Source organism: Nomascus leucogenys, chromosome 24, assembly GCF_006542625.1.
Source record: "Nomascus leucogenys isolate Asia chromosome 24, Asia_NLE_v1, whole genome shotgun sequence".
NCBI classification, from domain to species: domain Eukaryota; kingdom Metazoa; phylum Chordata; class Mammalia; order Primates; family Hylobatidae; genus Nomascus; species Nomascus leucogenys.
Window position 1 is genome coordinate 21,120,851 of NC_044404.1, and position 22,015 is coordinate 21,142,865.

The 22,015-nt window shown below is 36.9% G+C and overlaps 1 protein-coding gene across 27 annotated transcripts in view; it reads right to left on the reverse strand.

Annotated features, from left to right (window-relative positions):
* Nucleotides 1–22,015, reverse strand: part of EIF4G3 (eukaryotic translation initiation factor 4 gamma 3) — a 352,454-nt gene that overhangs the window by 172,934 nt on the left and 157,505 nt on the right. For 11 of the 27 annotated variants that reach the window (XM_030805818.1, XM_030805817.1, XM_030805812.1 and 8 more), the window contains 3 exons: nucleotides 15,478–15,573; nucleotides 13,965–14,078; nucleotides 10,388–10,420 (listed from right to left, as the gene is read on the reverse strand). In XM_030805818.1, coding sequence (XP_030661678.1) covers nucleotides 10,388–10,420; nucleotides 13,965–14,078; nucleotides 15,478–15,573 — 243 coding nt within the window. Of the gene's footprint in view, nucleotides 1–2,970; nucleotides 2,986–10,387; nucleotides 10,421–13,964; nucleotides 14,079–15,477; nucleotides 15,574–21,460; nucleotides 21,480–22,015 lie in introns of those variants that run through there. The other 16 variants (XM_030805828.1, XM_030805829.1, XM_030805822.1 and 13 more) reach the window with 5 other exon arrangements.

Genomic DNA, 22,015 nt, shown 5'->3' on the forward strand with positions numbered 1-22,015 from the left:
TCGTGTTTGTCACATTTTGGTAATTCTCCCAATGTTTCAATTTTTTATTATTATATCTGTTATGATGATGTGTGATAACTGACCTTTTATGTTATCATTGTAACTGGGAGGGCCATGAACTGCACCCATAGAAGACAGCAAACTTAAGAAAGTTGTGTGTGTTCTAACTGCTCCACCTACTGGCTGTTGTCCCCCGCCACTCCCATCTTTCTCCTCTCCTTAGACTTTCCTATTCAGCAGACACAGTAATATTGAAGTTAGGCCATTATATCGAAATTAATAACTGAACAGTGGCCTCTATGTGGTCTTGTGCCACATCTCTCACTTTAAATAAAAACTATAAATGACTAAACTCAGTGAGGAAGGCATGTTAAAAGCTGAGATAGGCTGAAAGCTACTTCAAAAGCCAAGTTGTAAATGCAAAGAATAAGTTCTTGGAGGAAATTTAAAGTGCTACTCCAGTGAACACACAAATGATAAAGCAAAACAGCCTTATTGCTGATATGGAGAAAGAGCAGTTTGGATGGAAGATCAAACCAGCCACAACATTCCCTTAAGCCAAAATGTAATCCAAAGCAAAGTCCTAACTCTCATTTCAATTCTATGAAGGCTAAGAGAGGTAAGAAAGCTACAGAAGAAAAGTTTGAAGCTAGCAAAGGTTAGCTCATGAGGTTTAATGAAAGCAGCTGTCTCCATAACATGCAAGTGCAAGGTGAAGCAGCAAGTGCTTATGGAGAAACTGTTTCAAGTTATCCAGAAGATCCAGCCAAGATAACTGATGAAAGTGCCTACACTAAACACATGATTTTCAGAGTAGATGAAACAGCCATCTATTGAAACAAGATGTCATGCAGTGACTTCTCTCTAGCTAGGACTCTCATAGCTAGTGAGAAGTCAATGCCTGGCATCAAAGCTTCAACAGGCTGACTCTACTGTTAGGGGCTAATGTAGCTGGTGACTTTAATTTGAAGCCAATACTTATTTACTATCCGGAAAATCCCAGGCCCTTAAGAATTATGCTAAATCTACTCAGACTATGCCCTATAAATAAAACAACAAAGCCAGAATGATAGCACATCTGTTTGCAGCATAGTTTGCTGGCGATTTTAAGGCCATTGTAGAGAGCTTAGATTCCTTTCAAAATATTACTGCTTACTGGGAAAACACCTAGTCACCCAAGAGCTCTGAGGGAGACATACACAGAGATTAATGTTGCTTTCATGCCTGCTAACACAACATCCACTCTGCAGCCTATGGATCGAGGAGTAGTTTTGATTTTCAAGACTTATTATTTAAGAAGTATATTTTCTAAGGCTACAGCTGCCATACATACTGATTTCTCTGATGGTTCTGGGCAAACTACATTAAAAACTTCCTGGAAAGGATTCGCCAATGCTGATGCCATTAAGAACATTCCTGGGTGCAGTGGTGTACAACTGGAGTCCCAGCTACTTAGGAGGCTGAGGTTGGAGGATTGTTCTAGCCCAGGAGTTTGAGGCTAGCCCAGGTAACATAGTGAGACCCTATTCCCCTAAAAGGAGAGGAAGGGAGGGGAGTGAAGGGGAGGGGAGTGAAGGGGAGAGGAGGAGAGGGGAGGGGAGGGGAAGAGAGGGGAGGGGAAGAGAGGGGAGGAGAGGAGAGGGGAGGAGAGGACAGGAGAGGAGAGAAGAGATTTGTGATTCATGGGAGAAATCCAAAGTATAAACATTAACAAGCATTTGGAAGAAGCTGATTCCAATACTCATGGATTACTATGAGGGATTCAAGACTTCAATGGAAGAAGTAAGTGCTGATATGGTGGAAATGGCAAAAGAACTAGAATTAGAAGTAGCGCCTGGGCCGGACGCAGTGGCTCACGCTTGTAATCCCAACACTTTGGGAAGTGGAGGTGGGTGGATCACCTGAGGTCAGGAGTTCGAGACCAGCCTGCCCAACATGGTGAAACCCCGTCTCTACTAAAAATACAAAAAATTAGCTGGGCATAGTGGCAGACGCCTGTAATCCCAGCTACTTGGGAGGGTGAGCCAGGAGAATCACTTGAACCTGGGAGGTGGAGGTTGCAGTGAGCCAAGATCACGCCACTGCACTGCAGCCTGGATAACAAGAGCAAAACTCCATCTCAAAAAAAAAAAAAAAGTAGAGCCTGAAGATGCGACTGACTTTATCATGACAATCTCATGATAAAACTTGAACAAATGAGGGCTGGCTTCATATGGAGGAGCAAAAGAAAGGTGATTTCCTGAGATGGAATCTACTCCTGGTAAGGTGCTGTGAACATTGTTGAAAGGACAACAAAAGATTTAGAATATTACATAAACCTAGTTGATAAAGCAGCAGCAGAGTTTGAGATTGACTCCAACGATAAAAGAAGTTCTACTTTGCATAAAATGCTGTTAAACAGCATCACATGCTGCAGAGAAATCTTTCATGAAATAAAGAGTCCATTGGCCGGGTGCAGTAGCTCACGCCTGTAATCCCAGCACTTTGGGAGGCCGACGCGGGCGGATCACTTGAGGTCAGGAGTTTAAGACCACTCTGGCCAATATGGTGAAACCTCAGCTCTACTAAAAATACAAAAAATTAGCCGGATGTGGTGGCATGTGCCTATAGTCCCAGCTACTCAGGTGGCTGATGCAGGAGAATTGCTTGAACCCAGGAGGTAGAGGTTGCAGTGAGCAGAGATTATGCCACTGCACTCCAGCCTGGGTGACAGAGCAAGACTCCATCTCAAAAACAAACAAATAAATTTAAAAAAAGAAGAGTCCATTAATGTGACAAACTTTGTCTTATTTCAAGAAATTGCCACAGCCACCTCAATCCTCAGCAACCACTACCCTGATGAGTCAGCACCCATCTACATTGAAGACACTTCACCAGCAAAAAGATTACAACTCACTGAAGACTCAGATAATCATTAGCATTTTTTAGCCAGAAAGTATTTAATTACCGGCCAAGTGCAGTGGCACACACCTGCAATCCCAGCACTTTAGGAGGCCGAGGTGGGCGGATCACGAGGTCAAGAGTTCAAGACCAGCCTGGCCAACATGGGGAAACCCCGTCTCTACCAAAAATACAAAAATTAGCCAGCGTAGTGGCACGTGCCTATAATCCCAGCTACTTGGGAGGCTGAGGCAGAGGCTGCAGTGAGCTGAGATCACGCCACTGTACTCCAGCCTGGGCGACAGAGCAAGACTCCATCTCAAAAAAAAGAGAAAGTATTTAATTACTATATGTACATCATTTGCTTACACATAATTCTACTGTTTAGTTAGTAGACTACAGCACAGTGGAAACACAACATATATACACTGGGAAACCAAAAAATTCACGACTTGCTTTATTGCAGTATTTGCTTGATTGTCGTGGTCTGAAACCAAGTCTGCAATATCTCCGAGGCATGCCTATATTTATTAACTTGCAAAGCAATACAAAATATGCTTCAGTATATAGGTCTGCCTACTAGAAGATGAAAAACTAACATCCGCAAATAGGAATTTCCTTGGTGAATATCTTTTAAAAGTCTAAAGTACTCTTGAAGAACAGTGCTATGATTTGCTGGCAAGTTATAAAGGGACAAGCTTTAAAGAGTCCACATAATGGGACATCACTCAGGTGTCAATTTGATAATCTGTTGATCCATGATAATTTATAATGGAGATTATTCCATTCTAAATTTTTTCTATATTTCCCTGCATGTGGTCAATATTATATAATTGAGGTTTCACTAAGAATCAGGATACGGAAGCCCTAGAGCTGAGTTGTTCAATACAGTAACCACAAGCCACACTTAACTACTTATACTAAAAATTCAGTTCCGGGTCAAGCACGGTGGCTCACGCCTTTAATCCCAGCACTTTGGGAGGCTAAGATGGGTGGATCGCTTGAGGTCAGGAGCTCAAGACAGGCCTGACCAACATGGCAAAATCCTGACTCTACAAAAAATACAAAACTTAATAGGGCGTGGTAGCTCACACCTGTAGTTCCAGCTACTCAGGAGGCGGAGGCACAAAAATCACTTGAACCTGGGAGGAGGAGGTTGCAGAGAGCTGAGATCGTGCCACTGCACTCCAGCCTAGGTGACACAGTGAGACTCTGTCTCATAAAAAAAAAAAAAAAAAATTCAGTTCTTTAGCTGCATTAGCCACATTTAATGTGCTCTAGAGCTACAGCAGTGAAATGCACAAGTACAGAACATTTTCATCATCATAGAAATTCTATTACACAGTGCTACCCTAGAGGTTTATGTCAGGAACAGGAGGTGTTCTGTCAGATCATAAGGGAGAGTCTTGGAAATCAGCATCCTTATAAAATACTTCACTCATGCTAAAAAATAGCTTGGGAAAAGGGGAAAGGCAGGCGGTCTCAATGCTAAAGGAAACTGACACTTATCAAGGGCTTACCACATTTCAGACACTGTGATAGGCAGGTACTTTATCCTCACAACACCCATAGGAAATATATGCAGTTATTATAACATCTCAGTATTATATCATTTATGAGCATATTTTACCCATTTCGAAGATCAGAAACCTGAGGCCCAAAGATAATTTGTAGTGAAGCTGAAATTGAATCCCAGTTTTACTGACCCCCAACATATATTTTCTTCACTATTTATGCTGCTACTATACAACTCCTTGTGAATGAGATACCAGATAAAACCACCCATCACTCACTTGTATCAAGCTCCAAAAAACAAAGAGCTCATAAGATCATAATTTAAGAGGTCATAAGGTCGTATAGATGCTTGAGATGGCTTGCTATTCATATCCATTTAACTCTGTTGTGCCAAGTCTGGCCCATTTATTTTACTTTCCAAATCTAATAAATTGCCTATAGTAACACAAATATATCTCGACTAGGAATATAACACCACAAACTTTCAGTAAAGAAACCTTTAGGGATCATAATGAAAAAGAAATCTACATAAATCAGCTGTTCTTTTCAAAAGTTTCTTTTTCATAAAAAGAACCAAACCACAAGAGGAAAACATGCACAATTTCAACGCTTGCCACCAAGTAAGACATTTCCTGATGGCACATACTCCTCCTCCTCCTGCTGATAGCGTATGCTGGTTTTATGAAGCTCATTATTTCTTTACGCTAAATCTCACTGCTTTGAATACAGCATATTTTTCAGCATTTGTGAAAAGTATGTGAACCAAAATCATATATCAAAAAACTGCACAGTGTTTTGTCCTATGAACACTTTAAAATACTATTTCCCTCATCTTTCTCATAATGAAAAGACTACTTAGTCACAGTATACAACCAACACTTGATCTCTATTGTGAAACCCAAAAGTAAAATAAGGACAGGAACATAAGTAACTCTAAACCAGAACTACACAGATTTTAATGACCAAATACATAAAATAAACAACACAGGCCAGAATCCAAATTATACCAAGTGGCTTGCTATAATTCTGAGTGTACTTTCTGTTATTTCAGTTTCTAATTACCTTGGGATTTTCAAGCATCAGTGCAAAAATAGTTGACATATTTCTAAAGCCACGTGTTTTGCATATAAAATAACTTAGTATTTCTTGTTTTATCTTTGAAGAAAACTGTAATTCTAAAAGCTCTTCAGGTTATAAAATGCCAAAAGAATAGCACATCCTTATTAATCTGAAGAATCTCCACAAAAGACAAAAACTAATAGTAATATCAGGAAGAAGATGTAGCTGAAATAATCCTAAGTGGAGCATGGCGCACTTGATTTGTGGGGACTCAAAAAGAGCTCTAGCCCTCCAAACAGAGTTAGAAGACCTTTATTAAATAAAAGAAGTTCCAAGGAATACACTCAAAGCAGTTTCTTTTTTTTTTTGAGATGGAGTCTCGCTCTGAAGCCCAGGCTGGAGTGCAGTGGTGCGATCTCGGCTCACTGCAAGCTCCGCCTCCCAGGTTCACGCCATTCTCCTGCCTCAGCCTCTCCGAGTAGCTGGGACTACAGGCACCCGCCACCACGCACGGCTAATTTTTTTGTATTTTTAGTAGAGACGGGGTTTCACCGTGGTCTCGATCTCCTGACCTCGTGATCCGCCCACCTCGGCCTCCCAAAGTGCTGGGATTACAAGAGTGAGCCACCACGCCCGGCCGCAGTTTCTTGATTCCATTAAGAACAAAGAAAATGTTTACCATTTAAAATCTTGTTATTTTTTGTTTACTTGAATTCAGGTAACTCCATCTTATACAGAAAAAAATATTTAAGTTATAGATCACTAAACTGGATGTTTTCTTTTCACAAGCAATTAATTCCAAAAAGCCTACCTAAATAATTGTACTTTTTCTTTGTAACAGCTATAGAACATACTTTGCAATTTTTACTAAGCATCAACAAAAAGTTATTATATTTGCTATTAGACTTTAGAAACAACAGTCATTATAAACATCATCCAACAACAAATTCCTTCAAAAAATAAATTGAGATCAAAGCATGAAAGGATGTAAAGTGATCACAAAGGTAGCCACTGATGAATAATGCAATAAAGGACAAAAAAGAAATATATTCACGGGTCAAAGCAAACTACCACAGATGAAAAAACCATTTGTGCCTTCAATTCCACTTTAAGTCTTAAGTATGTCAAACCCAAAATATCCCAGGACATGAGTGTTTTCCCTTTAAAAGTATATTCTCTGTATACCACTCAATGTTTGTTTCCTCCAACAGCTTTCATTTCATTATGCAAGTCTCTATGTCTTGTTTTGTATTATGAGCAACTCCTCTGTAAATCTTTCAGGGTTTAGGTGCTACCTGACTTTAGATCTGAAGAGAAGATACTGTGAAATACAGATTCAGTAAGTGATTCTCAAATGGGAAATGCTGTCACTTCCATGGAGGGTATTTGGAAATGTACAATGGTGGTTTTGTTTTGCTTTGTTTTCTAATTGTCACTAGGGAAATTCTACTGGCATTTAGAGCCCAAAGGATGCTAAATTAATTGTATTATATACGGCAGTTTTGATAACTGGTTATCCCACCCAAATGCCAATACCTATTCCATAGTGAAACAAACCAAATTGACCCCACATCTCCTGTGGATGCAAAATAGCAAACTCTTTCTAACAATTCATCCTATACCACACATAATGCCAGTTCAGTTAGCCCTGCTCAGCTATGCCACTCCAACCCCATGTCTTTCTTCTCCTCTATTCAAGGTAATTACTGTTGCTGTCTGAGGCAAGGGTACAGACACCCTTATGCAATTCTCTGTGATATGATGAAAAAAATTTAACTGGTGTTCAAGAAAAAAAGGATAACAAAGAAAAAACTGCCAGCTACCTGAATTTTCTGAATTAAAAATCATTGCTCTGGATTTATACTGCATCTTAGGAACTCACCTCCAAGAACTATTGTTAGATGATAATTATGTTTCTTGGTAATAAATAAATAAATAAATAAATAAAAAATAAATATAACAAACATATATACTACTTTTTTTTTTTTTTTGACATAAAGTCTCCCTCTTTCACCCAGGCTAGAGTACAGTGGCACAATCACACCTCACTGCAACCTTGACCACCTGGGCTCAGGTGATTCTCCTACCTCAGCCTCCCAGAGTAGCTGGGACTACAGGCATGCACCACCACACCCAACTAATTTTTGTATTTTTATTTTTATTTTGTAGAGATGAGGTTTCGCCATGTTGCTCAGGCTGATCTCTAACTCCTGGGCTCAAGTGATCCACCTGCCTCAGCCTCCCAAAGTGCTGGGATTGCAGGCATCAAATACCGCATCCAGCCTATATTTCTATTTTTAATATAATCAAAACTAGCCATAAATTCATGAGGATTATCATACAGTTAAACGACTGATCTGCTAACACTTTACTGAGTCATACTGCACATGAAAATGCGGGCTGAAATCAATCTTTTCTCACAGAGATTTCTGAACATTTTCCCCGATTGTTGGAATTAAAGAAAGACAAAATGTACCACATAGTTTTAAAGCTCATAAAAAAGTTGTCTTAGAAAACAGAATTTCCCAAAGCTCACTACAAATGCTAAAATACAATATCCTAATTTTAGAACCACTATTATTGAATCCAAGTAGCAGAAACACAACCTTAAAGTTCTTCTATTTTCATTAAGAACTTAAATGTTTTGATCAACAGTCTTTAAAAGAGCTACTAGTCTTAATAAGAGAGGCCCAGGCTATTTAGTAATATGGTTCTTTTTTGTTTGTTTGTTTTTGTGTTTTGAGATGGGAGTCTTGCTCTGTCGCCCAGGCTGGAGTGCAGTGGTGTGATATTGGCTCACTGCAACCTCCGCCTCCCGGGTTCAAGCGATCGCTTGCCTCAGCCTCCCAAGTAACCGGGATTACAGGTGCCTGCCACCATGCCTGGCTAATTTTTGCATTTTTAGTAGAGACGGAATTTCACCATGTTGGCCAGGCTGGTCTTGAACTCCTGACCTCAAGTGATCCACCCACCTCAGCCTCCCAAAGTGCTAGGATTACAGGCTTGCGCAACCGCAGCTGGCCTATTTAGCAATATTGTTTCTGTTTCAAAATTCACTCATCATTCCATCAATCTACAGTGTAGAAAATCCACCAAAATAACTGTGGTCAATGGTAATGTTAATTCCTTCTACTAATAGTTTACCTTAAGCTATCTGAAATGACTTATGAAATAAACCAAGGTTTGAAAAACACAAGCATGTGAACAAAAAAATTAACAGGTGCCTTACATAAAGGAGATCAGAAAACGCTTTTGCCCTAATTTCTTTGCAGTTATTTCTCAAATAAATAGTTTCTTTTCACTCTGCTTCTTAAGCAAAGATCCCCAACGTCTCTCTCTTTTAGGAGTATTTGCCTTGTCCCTGGATTAAAATTTAAGCCATGCTTCTATGGCCCTGGGCTAAATTTTTAATTATAAACACTTTTTTACATAGGAAACTAATATTTTTACTATTAGTAGTAGTAATACTAATCATATGTCCTAGTTACTATGTGCCAAACACCCTGCTAATCATTTTATTTTCATTATCTAATTTACTTTTCATAATAGTTTCAACATGGTATTATTGTCTCCGTTTTACAGGTGAGAAAACTAAGGTGGAGAGCAGTAAAAGATTTATCCAAGAACACTCGGTTAATATGGAAGAATCAAACCTAGGTCTAGCTGATGGCGAAGTCCAAGCTCTTAAAAGTATTAATACTTTACAATACTATCTTTGAATTAAAAAAAAAAAACCTGAGGTTTTATTTCATTATGAAACCCAAACAATAGCCATCCACCCCATATAGCCATCCTCCTGCAAAGTACCTTTAATAACTCAGATTTGCTTTGCCTTTACATCCTCCAGATTGGAAGGAATACATTTTGAGAAACAGAGTCAGGTATTAAATCACTGGAAGCCTTCAACTAAACAATATCCATTTACTCAGTAATAAGAATTGTAAATATGATAACACAGGCAAATACTGGTAACATTTACTTTATCCGACCAGACTTTGTTCCATAACAATCATATTAAAGACAGTTACTACTTACTGACTGCTTGTTTTGTGTCAGATGCTTACACTATTTCTAAGGCAGAGGTTATTTATCTCCATTTTATATATGAGGAAACAAAGATGCAGAAAAAGACTTGCCTAACCAGCTGGTTACATAGTAAAGCTTGTAATATGAACAGACTCTAAACCAAAGCTCTTTCAGCAGAAGAAAATGTTTCAGAATACCCCATAAAAAGCTACTGGGGGTTGGAGGGAGAACCCTGCAAGTCCTTCTGTCTTGCCACCTCTAAACAGATTCCTACTAAATGACAGTGTTCACATACATACTTTTCAAATTTTAATTTATACAATTATTTCATTTAAAAAACCAATAGGATAAAGTTATTTAAATTAAGGTATCTATTTTCTATATGTTCTAATAATAAAAATAATTCTATCCAGCAAATGGATGTACATTATTTTTAATCAATTTATTACTAGATCTAAGTTAGTAACTGAGTTTAAGTGGTTTTAGAAATACTAACGCTATTTTATACACATCAATACAGGTTATATCGGAATGTTAACAGAAAACCCATAGAATGCTGCCTGCTTCATTCAGTTAAATTTAACTTACTACAAATATCCACAAAATCTATAAACACTTAATATCTAAATTTTTCAAAATTGTAAAATTTAAAAACAATCTTTGGCAAGAAAAAAAAAACTGTAGCATTTTTTAAATGTGCCATAAACAGAGGCAAATGGATTTGTTAATAACGAAATGCAGTGAGATTAATGAAGGACAAAGAAAGCTGAATTATATCAGATAAAAGCTACTCTTGAAATGAGTAATTTGAGTAATTCTATGGGATAGCAGCATTCTAAGAGTCAGCAGCTACTAAAGCCCCCACCTATTAGTTAAGGGTGATAGTGAAGGGGCAAGGGTACAGTACCTGATGATGGGGAGGTCGAGGCCCCGCTGCAAACTGAGAAAAGGAGGGAAAACAAACACAAAAGGAAAGGCACAAAGAGTCAGAAACACCACAACAAAAACCAAAATTTCACATAATATGCCAAAAGAAAAAAAACCCACAGTGGGGAAATAAAAAACAAAACACAAAACAGTCAAAGCTTTGCTGCAGGACAGTGACAGACAGGTACTAAGATTCAACAGGTTAACACCACTATCAGAATAGTTTGTCATTTATCAGCTGGGAGAGAAACAGGCTATGCTGTTAGGCATGTAAGGTACTCTCTGATAGGACTATTTTTTTTAAAAAAAAAACAACAACCCTGAAATAAGGCAAAAGCAAGTTTGAAAAATTAAGTGGTTGTATTAAGACAAACATGAAAATCAAGTATGCTGTATGTAACTGATACAGCTGGAGGAAATGAGAAAGCTTTTACATTACAAGACCTAGCCAGGAGATAAAGTCCAGCAGGAAGTAAAAAATGTAACAGGATTAACTGCAAATTTTCTTAAGTTAAATGGGATATCTTATCCATGAAATGGAAGTTTCAGTATCTTAATTTCTTGGAGTTAAAGAAAAAATTTTTTATGACTTTATACACACACACACACACACACACACACACGCACACACACACGTTTAAGTTTAAATGCGGTTAACTAATATAGTTTAATACAAGGCATGTCAAGGCAAACAGCTAGTAAAGAACATCAGTCTCTAACGTGATTAATCCAAGTGGTATTCTTATAGGCTTGATAAGAAAAAAGAGTAAATAAGTCAAATATCTTAACTACTGTAGACAACAGCAAAGCACTGTGTATATGTACCTATTGTTATCTAAGAATAAAGCACAAAGAAATGTCATTCCTCAGCTAAATCACAGAGTACTTTAAAGTGGCTAATATATATTCCAACTCCTCCACTAACTTAGAATAAAAGAAAAAGTTTTTTCACCTATGCAAATTTTAACTGCTAAACCTCTAGGATCCAATAATTCACCAGGCCAAATTTGGGTTTGAATACATTTTAACTGAAAGGAACAGACAAAAATATTGGGGTATGTAGAGCCATATTCTGGATACTGATACATTAACTACTGTAATATTAACCGGGGTATGTACAGCCATATTGTGGATACTAATACATTAGCTATTGTAATGTTAACCACTCCCTTTAATAGTAAAAGAAAATATTTAGAAAGCAGTGTTTAATGTAAACCATATACAGGGTTTTTATCTAAAATATTTAAGGAGCAAAAATATATGTCTTCGGCTGTCTTATTTCCTCTATAGAGACTTCCTTCTGTCAGCTTAACACTACAGATGAATTAGATTGAAGATTAAGAAACAATCTCTCATGCTCAGCATTTAAGTTATGTGCAATAGTGATTTGCAAAACATCTGGAATTACTTCCCCAACTACCATTAGTTCATTTTAAAATTTCAACAAATTACGGTAGAACACATGGCCACAATGTAGGAGATAGCTGAAAACAGCTCTGTCAAGAATTCACCTCAGAAGCTAAAATGTCACCTTTTGTTCAAGTAATGAAAAGTGCATTAATGACCTATAAGCTTGGGTTATGTTAGGTCAGCCATCATACTTGGCTAATCAATATAATATAGTTTTTCAGAATGATGATAACTGGCAGTTACAGTTCTTACAGAAAATTTTCTCTTCAAAGAAATTGAGGTCTTATATTTTCAGTTTTCCAATTAGGAGAAGAAAACATCACACTTCTACTATGGACAAGAATAGGCAATACCACCCATGTGGTATGAAAGTAGGGAGTGAAGTGAAATGTTTCTTCATGACACTGTTGAAGAAAATGGAAGAGAGGGGCCATGTTACAAAATTAACCTGAGTATGGCAGTACCTGTCTTATCACTGTTCCACAGAAAATGTCCCATTTTCAAGGCTCTAAAATAAAAGCTAAAACTTTGTACATTTTGAATGTTCCAGTCAAAAGAGAATTTTCTATGAACAAGAAGAGTATCTTATAAAATTACACATATATAAAAACAAAAGCAAAAAAGAAAACCCCAACTTAAGTTAGTAGGAAAGTGCCCTAGGAAAGTACCCTAGTCTATTTTGCACTAGTCACCATTGGCTATTGTGTTTTTCATTTGAAATGAAAATAGTCTTAATCCTATGGGTAGCTGTAAGCAACAGAACAAACTGTAGTCGCTGCTGGCTCATATTAAAAATAGAAATTTTTCTTTCTTTTTTCTTTTCTTTTTGTTAAAGAAGGGTCTTTAAGATGGTGAGGACTGTAGATTTAAAGGAAAGCAGCCTTCTGTGGACTTGGATCCAGTGTTAATGCCACCCACCCACTTACTCACCTCTTCTGTGCACAGTTGGTAACTGAGCATGGCCAACATAACATTGATGTAATTTTGAAACTTAACACCACAAAATATAAAAATAATCAATGGTTACAGTTACTACAAAAGCCAAACTGTCTCCCTCTCCAAATTAAGTATTTAATAGCTTCACTACTTTAGATAGGCTATTAAAAAAAAAAAACTACTGCTGTTTAAAAGTTCCAGTAAAATGAGAAAATGGAACAGATAGCTTATCAGTGCTTTTATTATTTTTAAAAAAGATTTTCTTTCCACATTATGAATTTAACTAAGATTCTAAGAATCAAGTATAAAGACAGGCACAAAGATAACCTGAAGGAGGGAGGGAGGCCATTTGAAGCCAGTTGGATTGCAAAGGCAGCTGTCCGGGGAAGAACAGAAAAGCCTAAAACTGTGCAATTGCCAATGGCCTATTAATGCAGAAATAGAATGGAGTAAGCTTTAGCTGCTCTACAAAGCCACAGGAAGAGGCCCTTCCTCAATGTAACAGCTTACCTCTCCTCACCAGTTGGGACAGCTGTGAGATGGATGAGACTAGACTATGACAACTTGGGACGTAAACAGAAAATGCAATCCTGCCAAATTTCAGACCCCAACTTCACCCTCCCAGCACAAAAAAAAAAAAAAAACCCATAACAAAATAAAACCAAACCTAAAACAAGAAGCAAGAGTAGTCTGGGGTCTGCTAGTCTTGCACTTGTTTTAGGGTATGTAATGGAATGTTATGTGTGTGATTTTTAGTAATGGGGTGGGTAATGGTCACTAGCAGAGCAGATGGCAAAAACTGTATAGAGGATAGTATCTGAAGAGTTTATGACCACAGAAACATGGCTGACAACTACAGACAATTTCCTCCTTAATATTCAATTATAAAATTGAAAGGGAGTAAAAGGAAGCCTCGAAATTTATCTTTTAAATTCAAATTTATCTGAAAGGGATATGTCACTTCAAGTTTAAAATAAAGAAAAATCTAAACCCCCAAATTCTTCCTGACTAATTCCCAATAGAGAACACCCACCCAATTTGTTATTCTTCTCCCCACTATGCCTGGCAGAAACTGCCAAGCTAGGTTAGACTTTCAGAGAGGAAGCAATCAATGCATTTCTGTTCATCAGCCAATAAATGGATGTGGTCAAAAATATTAAGTGCCAGAGGCACCACTGCCTGCAAGAAGTACAGTTTGTTATATTGCTTACAATGCAGTATTTTATCCAGCCTCTTCCAGCCAAGGACCTGTAAACAGGAGTCTGTTCCAAAACCTTCCTCCTCTTCCAGTTGTCTGTGCAATGTATTGGCACTGTTCTGCTGGGCTGTCAAAAAAACTGGTTTAGAGATGCAGCTCTTCAGTCAGGTTCTGCGCCAGTTCTAACCATGTAAATTTAATTCATTTTCTTTTTTGATAATCAGAAAATAGGGTTGGGGGTATACAGAAAGAGGGCCAAAGAATTCTTTGCAATAGGAGCTTACCATAATGTTCCATGTTTAATTATTAGAACCAGGGCCTATCTAAATTGATCTGGTGAGATCTCGGGCCTAAGTAGTCAAGTGTACACATCCCCAAACCACTCTCATAACAAAACTTGTATCAGACATCTTACTGACCATTTCAGCAAAAAAAGAGACAAGCAAACAGGCAACTAGGACCAAAGTCCCACCTCTTTAGAATGGTTCCTCCACCCACGGGGGAGAACCAGGATCTAAGAACAGGTATTGGAGAACAGGGCAACAGGGAAAAGGAAAATAGAAAAAGGATAAGAAAGAGATTACATTTTGGTGCAGTCTATGCTCTCCTAGTTCTTTGAGTAAGTCTTTGGTATATTTAAACAATTGTAAGTTCATGCATAAAATGAAATGAATAGGAGCTAATGCAATGAGGTATTCCTGCACTCCAGGCAAAAAAGCAGGGGCAGGGAACAAAAAGATATCCCTGTATTCTGAAGAATACACAGATCTGAGGTACAAAGAGGGATGTGAGATACAAAATGTGAGATGTTACAGAAGCACCTTCTAGCCAAAGCTAATCATGCAGGGCAGGAAACGATGTTCTAAGGAATGGAGAGCTGAAGCCACTGTATACTTTCGTGAAACAAAGGATGAACCTTGTGTAAATTCTCAGTCTTGGCAGTACTTATTGCAATTCATGTAAAGGATGAACAAAGAGGATGATAGCATTTACATTTGTATCACAATTTATTTATCATTTGAATAAATGAATACACTCACTGGTATATGTCATGCATATACCCACACTGTTAAATGGTTAGAACAGATCTAATAACACTGATTCAAAAGTCCTGCTTCCCAAAACCACTGGAATTTGAGAATTTAATTAGTAAAATTCAATTTACTCCTAAAATCATTGTACTTTACTCTTACCTGAATTTTGAACAGTACAACTAACAAAAATTATAAGCTGAAATAAAGTAAACTTGAATGCAACCAGACTTAAAAATCATGCTACAGAAAAGTATTAAAAGGGGGTGGAAGATTAAAAGCTCCACCTCTTCTTTTTCTCAATAAATTTAATTATTGCTATAGGTAAGGTCTGAAAATACAAGGCTAACAAATAATAGTAGTAGTCATAATAATAAATCATCTTTGGAACAAACTTCCAAAATCCAGTAAAAATATTTGCCAAAGAAACCCAAGCCACTACACACACAAACACAGGTAGAGAATGTAATTTGGTACAAGCTTCTGCTTACTTACCGGAGAACGGGTTTGAGGTTGTGAATTCATTGTCTGAGGGGCTTGAGGGTATACCAGCGTGGTTGGACCTGCATTCTGTCCAGAGGGATAAGGGGTCTGTCAAAAAATGGCAAGAACAATATAGTATTTTGAAAAAATATGGCATGGCAATTAAAGTTCAAGATGTTTTATAAAAGTTTATAGAAGTGGTTATTAATGTGGTTTATAGTTCTACTTTTTAAAAACTTAATTTTATTACAATATCCAGTAACTCAAGATCAGTGCAGTTCCTTTTTTTTTTTTTTTTTTTTTTAAATTAATGAACTGGGGTCTCACTCTGTCACCTGGGCTAGAGTGCAGTGGCACAATCATGGCTCACTACAGCCTCAAACTCATGGTTTTAAGTGGATCCTCCCACCTCGGCCTCTGGAGTAGCTGGGACTACAGGCACGCAGCACTGTGCCAGACTAAATTTTTTTCTTTCTTTTTTTTTTTTTTTTTTTTTTGCAGAGACAGGGTCTCACTTTGTTGCCCAGGCTGGGCTCAAACTCCAGGCCTCAAGCAATACTCCTGCCTTGGCTTCCCAAAGCAGCTGAACAACTTTTTAATTTTTTTTAAGAGACAGAGTCTTGGTATTTGCCCAGGCTGGTCTCAAACTCCTGGGCTCAAAGAGATCCTCTCGCCTCATCCTCTTGAGTAGCTGGGACTGCAGGCAAGAGCTTCCTTACCAGCTAGTGCAACACTTTTTAAGTTACCATAAATCTCCTGATAAAAGGACATCAGCAACCCAAAATCTAGGTGTAATCATTTTTCTTTTTTTGTGCATTAAGGCATTTTATTTATAAGTATGTATTATGTTGCTAGAAAAAGAATCCCAGAACTTTCCCTCCTGTGTGTTTCACCTTGCCTCTTCAAGGTCCATGATGCCAGCTAAGGTTGTCAGTACAATGAAACAAAACTGACAGGATAAGAGCAGATTATTCTGCCATTTTTTTTCTAGATCTTTGAGTTGCACATCATATCTCAGGCTGATCACTCCACACTTGTTTAACCTGCCTGGGAGGTTCACAACAATTTTCCCTGCTCTTTGATCATCAATGATTTCAAATTTGCCAATGTAAACTGCCTTATCATGCCTCATGATCATGGTTAGAAATAGGAAAGCATGACCTAGTAAGACTCTGGTGGTTACCTCTCTATTCAGCATTGCTGATGCTCCTGAGAGCATCAACCAGAACACTCATATACACGATTATGGCAGCACAAAAAGATGAAGGAAAGACTAGGTGCAATTATTTGAAATTATCAATGCTAAGAGGACCTACTGTGAATTCATCTAGTTCTGAAATGGATAGCCCAAACCACAAACAAAATCAAACATGGATGAGAAAACTTGAGGAAGACATCTCAGAGCCACAATTAGCAGTCCACACAGTTAACTGTTATATATTGCTGTAATCTTGCCAAGGCTTACATACCTTAATCCTTTTACATGATCCCATAAAAATCAATAACCAATAAGAACCTTATACAAAACCTTAGAATAAGTAATAATGTAATATACACGGCTCATTTACCATATATTTTCTGAAGATAAAAACATAAGCTTTTCATTGTAAATCCATGCCAAATGTTATAGACTTAATATACTCTGTGCTATTGAATAATAAAAAAAAAATGCTTGTAACGTATTTAAAATGAAATGCCACCAAGAACAATGGACATATAACCACAAGACCTGGACTGAAATCCTAACAATTGCTACTGAACACTGTTGTTAGTTTGGGCAACTCATTTATCTTTCCCATGAATGTAAAAAGGAACAACACACCTACCTCTCAAGGCAGTTTGTGAAGATTAAATGAGATAAAATATTCCCAAATCACCTTTATTTATCACTATCCCACGTCTATGAATGAGGAAACCAAGGACTGAAAAATTTAAGTATCTTACCTAAGATAACAAAGTAAATAATATATCTAGAAAGTATTAGCATCTGTTGACCATTTAACGTTTAGCTGGGATCACCAATTTTAAAGGAAATATTTGACAGGATTCATCATACGTTCCAAATAACAAAACTAACAAAATTTCTTTTTCTTTTTTTTAATGAGCTATAAAAAACAAAATTAATGGCTTCATATTAGACACAGAGGCTATCTGGCAATCTTTCAACATGGTAATCTTAATATAGCTATCTCTGTAGCTGACACTAAGGTTCAACATCAGATTGATTTCCTTTCCTACTCTAGTTCTACTAAATCTAGCCACTAACCTAAAAATATGGCAGTAAAGTATCTCATGTCTATCAAATAATTAATAAATGGGTCAAACAGGACCTAACAATAAAGTTTTCTTATCAAGGATTATTTTCAGCACCATTTCAGACACAACGTTTATGTGTATGTATCACATCCAAAATCTGAAAGGCTGAAAGTTTGACTATTCTAACTTAAGAAAACATGGGGAATGAATTTCTTATTAATTCTGGCTCCACTGAGATAGGGAAAGTATTTCTTCAACTTCCATTCGAGAATCTGAATATAGTTTTAAAAGAGAGCACCGATTTCATTCTTCATTAAATTAAAAAAAATCAAGTATTCATAAGGTCATTTCTCAGTAATGAGGCTCTTTGATCTTAGGATATATTTTGACACTATTCACATTTAATTTGGTGGTATTCTGAAGCAGGAGTTTCTAGCTGTCAAGATATTAAATATAACATTGAAATATATCACTTACAAAAACATAAAGAAATGTTACCTCTTTCTATACTTCAATTAGAGGAACACTTACTTTGTTCTCTCATAGCTGTTGTAAAAGAAAGGGAATCCACTGTATTTCATTGAAGATGCTAAAAATATACATGACAACCTTATTTGACTTCAATCAAAATTTTAACAACATTTTCAACACTCAAGCCAAATAAGGGAACATAGAGCCAACTGAAAATGCAATATGTGAATTGGCATTCAAAGATAAAGTTCTTTTGTTCAGAAAGAACACCCTTCCTGATCACAGATATTGCTGGGGCTCTGTCAACAATGTTCTCAATGTGCCTTTTTCCAGATTACATCATTGCTCTGAAAATGATTACTAAAAAAAAAAAAAGAATTATTTTCTTTATAGGCTTTCTACTCTAAACAGACTTAAAAAATAAAAATCAAATACTTCTTTTTATATTTACATTGTACATATGCCAAGAGCTAATTCAGACTCTGTACACAAGTAGTTTCATCAAATGGAAAGCACAATCTCTAATGCAGCCATATATGCAAGTAATTGTTCTGTCACAGTGTATGCCATTATACCAATAGCAATATGGAATGCTTAACGGTGGCACATGACAAAGAAATTTTGCCAACAGATCATTCAACGATCATTCAGAGCATTTTTCCATTCTCTGTGGATGTCTTTAGAAACTTCTTAGGAACAGTATGACTTGTTACCTATCATTGCTATAAGCAGTGCAACTGTAAAAGATGCCTCTACTCTTTTGATCTCTTCTCTGCATTTAATGACTTATTCTAGAATAATTTCCGTAATTTACTACCACACTTTGTTGAAAAATAATGCAAAAGTTTCAGTGGGAACATACTTTGACCACGTTTCACGTCAAATGCACAGAAAACTAGGGATAGATCAATGAAGGATCATTTCAATAATAATCAGAGCATGTTTGTACTTTCCCTTTCCAAATAATTTCAAAGTCATCACAAAGATTTACTTCTTCAAGGACATATGGGTGAACATACAGAATTTACACTGCAATCCAGTATACTGTCCAAGTTGATGAGTTGCAGACATCTGTTCTCATTTTCATTATTAATTTTATGTTTCAATAAACCTTTTTGAATGCTTTTTATTTGTTAGGGAGATAAGAACACAATAGTGACAGCAAACCCAGCAAATGATGTAAATTAATAATGTTACTGAAGAAAAGCCAATTAGAACAGTCCTTATGGTGTATATATAACCCTTAAATCCCTAATGATGATGTTAAAAACAGTGATTTGGACAGTCAACTACAAGTAGAAATGGTGAATTCCATTATAAGACAAAACAAACAAAAATAGCATATCAAGTATAACAAGACTCCAGATGTGATGGTTTTCAAACCATAGACATGTGAAAAAATTAACCTATATTTCCTATTTTCACAATATAGTACAATGGACATAAGCTAACAAAAATAATTATAACATAAAACATTTATATAGCTTTTACTAGGTTTCAGGTACTATTCTAAGTACTTTACATATAAGTCAGAGATGAAATGCCATTTCTCATTTTAAGATTCTGCCATCACCTAAATTCAGCCATAAAGATTAAACTCAATACTGTACACACTGTATGTGAAAACAAACATAAATCTGACTAAAAAACTAAGCTGCCTTCTTTTCAAAGAGGTGTTAAGGGGCCAGGTGCAGTGGCTCATGCCTGTAATCCTAGCACTTTGGGAGGTAGAGACAGGCAGATCACCTGAGGTCAGGAGCTCGAGACCAGCCTGGCCAACATGGTGAAACCTCATCTCTACTAAAAATACAAAAATTAGCTGGGTGTGGTGGTGGGCACCTGTAATCCCAGCTACTTGGGAGGCTGAGGCAGGAGAATCGCTTGAACTTGGGAGGCAGAGGTTGCAGTGAAACAAGATCACACCACTGCAATCCAACCTAGATGATAAAAGCGAAACTTCATCTCAAAACAAAAAACTATAAGGTAATACTGACCACATTTTAAATATGCTTATCCCTTTGATTCTATGATTCCACTTCAGGGAACTCACTATGTGAATATATTCACGATGGGCCCCTCCTTAAAAAAAAAAAACCCTGAAAAACAAAAAAACTGGAAATATTCTAAATGTCTATATATAAAAAAGGTGAGATTATGTACTTAGTCACTGAGAGAATACAGAATAATCTTTAGAATGAATCAAGCCAACATACACCATGGAAAGATATCCATAATGACATTAGGTGACAAAAGCAAATTGTAGAATTTTTAAGTATAAAAAGACTCTGTCTTAACTTTAAGAACTATATATATGCACATAGTACACACAACAACCAAGGACGATAAATGTCTTAGGAAAATATGTAGCAAATTTTAAACTGACTACTTCAGAGACGGTTATAAAGAGTGTACAGGATACAACTTACAGGTTTTATTTTATATACTTCTGTATTATGTTTTTACTTTCCAATGATCAGTAGGATTATTTTATAACAAAAATTTAATAAAGAAAACCTCTGTCCTCCAGCTTCTCCTGCATGAAATACAAACATGCCAAGCAAGCTGGATGCAGTGGCTCATGCCTGTAATCCCACTTTGGGAGGCCAAGGCCGGAGGATCACTTGACCCCAGGAGGTTGAGGCTGTAGTGAGCTGTAATTGTGCCACTGTACTTCAGCCTGGGCGACAGAGTGAGAACCTGTCTCGAACAAACAAACAAAATACAAAGCAAACCAGAATATCCAGTAGGAAGTCTGCTATTTTATAGAGTTCCAAATAATTTTTGATAATAAAAATTAAATCAACAGCATTAGCAGAAATCTAGCACAAAGACAACACTGTGCTGTGGGCTATGTGCGTAAATAAGGCCTAAGATAGATGACTGTTTCACTTATTTTAATCTTTTTTTTTTTTCTTTGAGACAGAGTCTCACTCTGTCACCCAGCCTGGAGTGCAATGGCATAATCTTGGCTCACTGCAACCTCCCCCTCCTGGGTCCAAGCAATTCTCCAGCCTCAGCCACCCGAGTAGCTGGGATTACAGATGCATGCCACCACGCCTGGCTAATTTTTTATATTTTTAGTAGAGATGGGGTTTCACCATGTTGGTCAGGCTGGTCTCAAACTCCTGACCTCAGGTGATCCACCCGGCTCAGCCTCCCAAAGTACTGGGATTATAGGTGTAAGCCACTGCACCCAGGCTACTTATTTTAATCTTTAAGAAATTTATTATTAAATCAATAAAGAGATATAGATGTAAGAAGCACTTACTCAGCCACAGTGTATAATCCTTTGCAGTCATTAAAAAAGATACAGAAGAATATTTAATGACATGGAATGAGTAATACAGAGAATGTTGAAATAAAGCCACATATATGCAAAATGTATTAGAAACATTTCAAGTTAATAGAAAAATACCAAAATTAATAAGTTGTGTTGAGAAAACTAAATAATCATTTAGAATAAAGGTGGTTAACCATCCTCAACTCATTATACCAAAAGAAATTCCAGATTGATTACAATGTTGGAATGTAAAATTTGAAATTGTAAAGGGGCTAGATGCAAATCTATCTCTATCATCTTAGAGCTGGTAAAGACTTAAAATCTTAAAATCTGAATAAGACTACATAGCTATACCAGTAAGTTTTAAAATAGGCTATTCCTATTAATTTATACAAGTTCTTAATTTTGCTTTAAAATTTCTCTTTATAAACTTCTTTCTCTTTATGCATATATAAGTGTGTTTATTCATTTTTCTTCTTTTTTCCTTGGAGACAGGGTCTCACTCTGTCACCTAGGCAAAAGTGCAGTGCTACCAACACAGCT